The 7754-nt window shown below is 36.9% G+C and overlaps 1 protein-coding gene across 1 annotated transcript; it reads left to right on the forward strand.

Annotated features, from left to right (window-relative positions):
- Positions 1 to 5180: 5180 nt before the first annotated feature.
- LOC107574895 (epidermal differentiation-specific protein-like) lies at positions 5181 to 6283 on the forward strand. The gene has a single exon (XM_016261315.1). It carries the CDS (start codon positions 5282 to 5284, stop codon positions 5798 to 5800), a length of 519 nt encoding a protein of 172 aa, XP_016116801.1. The 5' UTR covers positions 5181 to 5281; the 3' UTR covers positions 5801 to 6283.
- Positions 6284 to 7754: the final 1471 nt, after the last annotated feature.

Consider the following 7754-nt stretch of genomic DNA (forward strand, 5'->3'; position numbering starts at 1 on the left):
GTAAAAATTCAACAAAACAAAAGAGAAATAAACGCCGCAAAACAGTTATGGCCAGTTATTCTGTTACGGTCTCTGGTAGATAAGACTCACGAAGAGCAGAGAATCCACAAGAACAGTCTTTAATATAAATCCACTCGTAAACGGACAGGAAAAACTCAGGCATAATCTCAGCAAACGTGCAACAAAGACATGTAACAGTCCTGCTGCCCCGGGTGCTGGTCTGCGGGACTTCAGCAGGGAAATGCCTCACTGTTAACTGCAGAGGAGTGTCCAAAGCAGGGCGGCCCCGTTTGGGTGGACACCGGGTTGTACCATACTCCTCCAGCAGTCCTTGTGTAATTAAAGTAATTAAAGAAAATCCCCTTAGACAAAACTGCCAGTCCGGTAGATGGATTAAGAACTCAATTTAGTAAAGATTTAGGCTAGTTTGATACTGAATCATGGCACATTTATTCTAAATATTGTTGAAGTTGAAGAAATATCAATTGACTTTTAATTGGTCCTCATCTAATTAGTTTTACAGCTTTATTTCGAATTTTCTTTACAGAAAAAATATGGAGAGGCTTTCTGATATTTTGGCGTCATATCCTTCTGCTGAGCCTCAAAGAAGCTCTGCATCATCCTGGTCTTTTCGGCAGCAGAAAGCGTCAGAGCGCTGGAAAGAAGCAAGACCATACCACCTAAATTGCCTTATTGCAAAAGAGGCTGTTGGTCATCCCTTGTGTCGGCTTTGCCACGAGCCTGCTGTTATAAGCATGAGCCCCGTCAGACTGGTCGTGGCGGAGGTGTTGCAACAATATATAGTGATATTCTCAATGTTTCTCAGAAGACAGGATACAGGTTTAACTCATTCGAAATACTTCTGCTTAATGTTACACTGTCAGATATGCAAATGAAATCTATCGTATCTCTTGCTCTGGCTACTGTGTATTGACCACCAGGGCCATATACAGATTTCCTAAAAGAATTTGCAGATTTCTTCTCAGACCTATTGGTTACTGTTGATAAAGCTCTAATTGTCGGAGATTTTAACATTCACGTTGATAATACAAATGATGCATTAGGACTTGCGTTTACTGACCTAATAAACTCTTTTGGAGTCAAGCAAAACGTCACCAGGCCCACTCATCATTTTAATCATAAGCTAGATTTAATGAACGTGACCATTTCCTTGTATCGGGCATGCTGCGCATTACTGATATTAACTATATGGCTCCGCGTTATCGTCCGGGCAGAACTTTTGTTCCAGCCACCAAAGACATATTCACAAATAACCTGCCTGATTTATCTCAACTGCTCTGTGTACCCATAAATACACATGAACTAGACGAAATGACTAGCAACATGGGCACTATCCTCTCTAATACATTAGAAGCTGTTGCCCCCATCAAATTGAAAAAGGTTAGGGGAAAACGTACTGCGTCATGGTACAACAGTAATATCCACTCTCTCAAAAAAGAAACTCATAGTCTTGAGCGCAAATGGAGAAAAACTAACTTGGAAGTTTTTAGAATTGCGTGGAAAAACAGTATGTCCAGCTATAGACAGGCTCTAAAAGCTGCCAGGGCCGAGCACATCCACAAACTCATAGAAAATAACCAAAACAATCCTAGGTTTTTATTTAGCACAGTGGCTAGATTAACAAATAACCAGACGCCACCCGATCTAAATATTCCCTCACAGTTTAATAGTAATGACTTTATGAATTTCTTCACTGATAAAACGGATAACATCAGAAATTCTACTACTAAATATTGTAGAAACTTAATTTTCTATAAAGTTTGCAACGATTTGTATCGTAAAAACCGCTATACAAATAAACTTGAATTTAATTGAATTGAATTTAATAGATCTTGCATACGTGCAGTTGCATCTCTGTCTGCCATAATACTCCAGTGGATATTCTGTATTATAGCAACCAAATCGTCTCAACTCAAATAAATAAATACACTGTGCCTCCAAAGCACTCGAGCACTCAGAGCTGGGCAGTTTAAGAAGAGGGCCTGGGATTTTCAGCTGGCTAAAAATTATTTGGTGCACACACGGCCTTACAGCAGTCTAAAACGGAGTTGTCTCCATATTTGAGTTTCCATAAATAAAGGTGACTTGATTTTAATGTCAAATATGCCCCTTTTTATAATGACAGAAAACAAAATACAGAATTGTTAATAATACTATTACCGTATTGGCCCGAATATAAGACGACCCCCCCTTTTTCCAGATGTACCTTTTGGAAAAAGGCATTTTAAAAACCAAATCTTGTTTTTTCTCAGTAAAACACATTTTGTCTTCAATTATTTTCATATTGCATATTTTTCCTATTTTAATTTTAGTTTTGAAAGTATGGTAAAAACTGGTCAAATGTATCAACAATCACATTTAAAAAATAGACTTTTTGATATGCCATTAAAAAAACAAACAAACAAAAAAACAAGGTAGCCCATCTGAATTAGGACAACTAGACTATCCATCTAATAGTAGCCTACCAAAATCTTATTAACAGTAGAAGTTAAATCTTACTGTAGTCTTCAAATCTGGGTACTGTATTACGTTTTAAAATCACAAAGGGAGTTTGGTCCCATTAGGCTAACGTGACAGTCACGACTCATGCAGCTGTAAGGTTTTTACTCGCAATCTTTACAACATGCATTACATTACGTATTTCATGGCACACTCGTTTTATGCGTATTTGGCGTCACCTATTGTTGTGGGTGTATTATTGAGATGTCAAAGTCTAGACCCTGAATATAAGACGACCGCGTTTTTTCAGATGTATTTCCAAGAAAAAAACATCATCTTATATTCCGGTCAATACGGTATGTTTTATTGATTAGTGATGTTTCTTGGTTTGTGTGCTCTGCGATTTCAGACTTAACTTTGGTAAGGACAGACCTCACCGGTTCTTGCGGAAGCTCAAACATGCCGTGTGACACGGAGAATGAATCTGATTGGTTCTTGCATGTTAAGCAAACATGCTTGAGCTCATGTGACCAAATTTCAATGGTGAAAACATTATTTGCTGATCAAAGTTTATATGTGAATAAAAACTTAAATGAAATCTGCTCATCTTTTAAAGTGATTGTGTCTATTCAGAAGACTTGGATTAAAACTTGATTCATATGGATTTATTTTCCAATCTCTTTATGAATGCTTTGAAGCATCAGAGTTTTGGGTGAATAAATGATGACAAAACTAACACTTAGAGGACCTAAGTGGGTTAAAGGGGGTTTTCTGGTTAGTGAAAGTGTTGGGTAATGTGATGAAACATCAGAAGTGACATAGTAGTAACAAAACAGATTGCTTAATTTCTTCCACTGAATAGATGTTTCTCAATATGCATTTAAAAAAAAGTAATGTTGGTAAAGGGACATTTCTTTGGAAAAATGTTAATGTACAAAAAGAGGTATTTATGAAAAGCATAATTTCAAATGGTCATTTTATTATATGCTTTTTAGAGCATATTCATTTAAATTGGCATGTAAAGGATTTCTTTCTGTCCACCCAAGATTTAAAAAATGACAAAATATTGCTGGTAAAGTAAAATAATGTGACTGCTTCACTGGAATCCAGTTGTACTGATCATTCTAAGCAACTGGTTTACTAGAACCATGGAGTGCATCGCACATAGCGGCCATAAATTCACCATTGTCGTGACAATCATGACAGTAAAAAAAAACAACAACAAAAAAACACAAGTTTGGCTAAAATTAGATTGAAACTGAAATTGATTCAAGCGAAAGTAAATTTTATACAATAAAGTTATTTTTACTATAGTGTTGGCATGTAACTTTTTACAGTTTGCAGTGCAGATGCATTTTTTTTTCTGTGCCCATGTTAACAGATTAGAGCATTCACACTGCAAACAAATGCGGTCCAGCAATGCGACCAAACTTGATGAAAATACAAAAATAATCAAATATACAGTACATGAAAAATAATGTTTCATATGATTTAAATTACAGATTTAAGTACAAAAGTAATTTAAAAGAAAAATATGTAATTAGATTAATCAGAGCTCATTAGAAACCCACCTCTCCCATGCAGAGACTGTGCAGAAAGGGAAGAGGAGGTGCAAAGACGGGAAATTAGGATCAACATTTCAGTCAGAAATTTAAAGTGGAAGGTGCACACACACACAGACAGACATATCAGGTACACATTTGAACATCTTTTTGTGTAATTCTACATATGAACATAATACTTTCTATAGCTGTTACACGTAGCCATACGGATCCAGTCTGTATCGAGATCAGATGGTCACTGTAGCCACCCAGATCCAGACCAGATCAACTAGATACGCCCCAGAGACAGATTCCTTGTGAAGACCTTATCACCTCGATGACCATCGGCACAAGACCACGAGAACAGACAAGTCCTCGGCACAATCTGACCTGTGTTGCAGCCTGGAATTAAACCAAGCCATGCTGGTTTGGTCTGGCCAGAGGAGAACTGGCACGACTGAGCCTAGTTTCTCCCAAGATTTTTTCTCCATTTCTGTCACTGATGGACTTTTGTTTCCTTGCCACTGTCGCCTTTGGTTTGCTTAGTTGGGGACGCTTAATTTCTGGCAATATTGTCAGCTTGATTGCCCAGACACTATTTGAAGATGACTGAACTGAGCTGGATGATGACATCACTGAATCAACAATGAACTGACTTTAACAAAAAAAAAATTGACTGTTTGTTATTGTCCTCCTGCATTATCGACACTAAACATTGTTCACACAATTAACACTGTAAAGCTGCTTTGACACAGTCTGTATTGTATGAAGCACTATATAAATACAGTTGACTTGACATTCTTAGTTTATTGCGATCTCATTCAGTTATAATCAATGAAGGTGTAAGAACTGAGCAGCAGTCAAAGTGAATGTATGACAATTTTTTTTCAGCCAAGGAGCTTGTGTTCCTTTTTTCTCAGCTGCCAGACCTACAGTGGGGAAAAAAAGTATTTAGTCAGCCACCAATTGTGCAAGTTCTCCCACTTAAAAAGATGAGAGAGGCCTGTAATTTTCATCATAGGTATTATACCTATGATGAAAATTACAGGCCTCTCTCATCTTTTTAAGTGGGAGAACTTGCACAATTGGTGGCTGACTAAATAAATTTTTTCCCCACTGTACATGTACTGTCATAACCTTGTCAACGCCTACTTTGGTGTATTTGTGCTTTAAAAGGCAGCTCTGCGCACCATTTAAGTCACTTTTCCCAGCAAAGCCACGGGAAGCTGATTAAGAAGCACTTGCCTTCTCCAGCCTCTGATCTCCAGTTATTGTCCAAAATGAGCAAGATTGTTGTTTTTACTGAAGAGGGCTTCATCGGCAGAACAGCTGAATTCAAGAACGATGTCCACGACTTAGAAGAAAGGGGCTTCAACAACGTCATCTCATCTCTCAAAGTCATTGGCACACCGTGGGTAGCGTATTATGACAAGAATTTCACTGGAAAGCAACGGGTGTTTGAGGAAGGAGAATACGCTACCCTAGAAGACAAAGGAAAGTTTTCTTCCCTCAAGATGATCACAGATGACCTGGACAACCCTGAAATCCAGCTGTTTGAGCACGTGAATTATGGGGGAAGAAGTGTGACCCTGCAGAAAGAAACCAATCTTCACAAAATTGCTTTCAGTGACATCGCTTCTTCCCACAAAGTGAAAGGTGGTGTCTGGGTGCTCTACGAGGACGTCAATCGTCATGGTGCCCAGCTTGTCTCTTTCCCTGGGGATCAAGTTCCCAGCTATCTTCCGCTCTCCTTCAACGATGTGGCCAGCCATGTGCGTCCCTTGCTGCCGAAGCCATAGACAGCATCATTCAAAGTACACTCTCTGCAGCTGAATATAAACTGGAACCCTTCTGGAAAGAACGAGGCAGGCGGTGGGGAATGACTGATCTTGACAAGAAACAATGACTGTGACTCCAATAAGTCTGAAGAAAATTTCATGCACTCTGACTCAACCTTATAATATCTGTGTAAAGACATACTGTACATGGTAATTTGCCAGATGTTATATGATAAGGAGGAGTTTTATTAGTAAAAGTTTTAAGTTGATGGTTGCTTGGCTTTTCATCTATAGCCATCAGTATCAGTAAACATATGCCATAAAATACAGCTTTGGCATTGTTACAGATCTGCTACAGGTCCTATTGTCATTTGAATGTATTTCCCCTGTTTGATGAGAGTGAAATATTGAAAGGGATTTCGGATTTATATAATGCTGTGCTAGAGACAACGAATGCTGTTTTAGTCTGTCAACTCAGAAAATAAAGGCTCTTAAATATTTGAATGCTCCTTGTTTCTTTAATTCTCATTTAAATTATTTTAAATATATAATTTTTCATTGTAAAGTTATCTTTTATCACATCATACATTTGAGCAATAAATAAAATAATAATAAATTAATTAACCAAAGCATTTACACAGTGGAGGTTCACATCTCAGAAAAGTTATAGCAAAATATAACCAAGTGAATAGACCAGTACGGGCAGAGTCAGTATTGAAACCAAGACACACTAATAAACTGCTTGAATATTTTATGAATATAGTACATGTATACATGAAATACGATAAAAATGATGGGTCAGCTAAAAATCACAAAGATCATTAAATTTGATCATCTCTAAGTGCCGTCTGATATTTTCTTCTAAAATGAGCATTTTTATCAGGCTCCTATGTTTAGGTTCAGTCATTTTAGTTTAATGGCAATGAGTAGGTCCTTTTCTATGCCATTAAAGTGAAAGAACTGAACATAAATATAGGAGGCTGATAAAAAATTCTAATTTAAATGAAAATTTCAGTTGGTTCTTAGAGGCTTTTGCATCTGAACTCTTCATTTGCATTTATGCTTTTATATGCATCAAACCCATGACCTTGATGGTGCTCGTGTTTGCTTTTATATGCATCAAACCCATGACCTTGATGGTGCTCGTGTTTGCTTTTATATGCATCAAACCCATGACCTTGATGGTGCTCGTGTTTGCTTTTATATGCATCAAACCCATGACCTTGATGGTGCTCGTGTCATGATCTATTTGAGCCACAGGAAATGATCTCATTGTTATTTGGTACATCTGATCTCACAGAAAGGTGTTAACAAGGGAGAGTTCATATTCAGATTTCATATTCTATCATCATTTATGAATGGTTTTCTTCTGCGGAGCGTAAAAGATACTCGAAAGAATGGCCCTATTTTTTGTATGTACAAAATAACTAAATAATAATAAGCAACAACAATAATAACAATAAACCCTGAGCTATTTCTTAGAATATCTTCTTTAGTGCTCCACAGAAATGCATACAGGTTTGGTCTAGTTACTCTGTGTTTTGATCCGGATCTCAGCTCGGGTTGCCACTTACAGTGAATTTGCAACAGAACACAGTTTAGGTTTTATAATTATTGTTTTACATTTGATGAGTTTATTTACTTCTAAAGAACTCTTCAGGATGTTGGTGTGCCTTAAGCAGTCATTCTGAACCAGTAATCAATTTTGACAGTTCTGCCGCTGATACCTGGATGGGATGAACTTTTACATTTTTTATTAATTTACTTAATTAGGACTACATTATTATGTAATTATTTGTTCCATTTTTAGCTACATAATTTAGCACTTTTTAAATGTCATTAATTGTATATAACAGATAGGATTTTTTATTATGTATATATATGATTAATAAAATGATGCATTACTCTGTCTAAAAATATAATAATGATCTGTCTTCCAAGCTCAGATGTATGTATGGAATATTATATTAATAGA

This window comes from Sinocyclocheilus grahami, unplaced genomic scaffold (assembly GCF_001515645.1).
Source record: "Sinocyclocheilus grahami isolate Dianchi unplaced genomic scaffold, SAMN03320097.WGS_v1.1 scaffold2375.1, whole genome shotgun sequence".
Taxonomy (NCBI): domain Eukaryota; kingdom Metazoa; phylum Chordata; class Actinopteri; order Cypriniformes; family Cyprinidae; genus Sinocyclocheilus; species Sinocyclocheilus grahami.

What these genes read in the sequence shown, in the direction of transcription:
- LOC107574895 (XM_016261315.1), top strand. Translation starts at nt 5,282, where the DNA reads ATGAGCAAGATTGTTGTTTTTACTGAAGAGGGCTTCATCGGCAGAACA.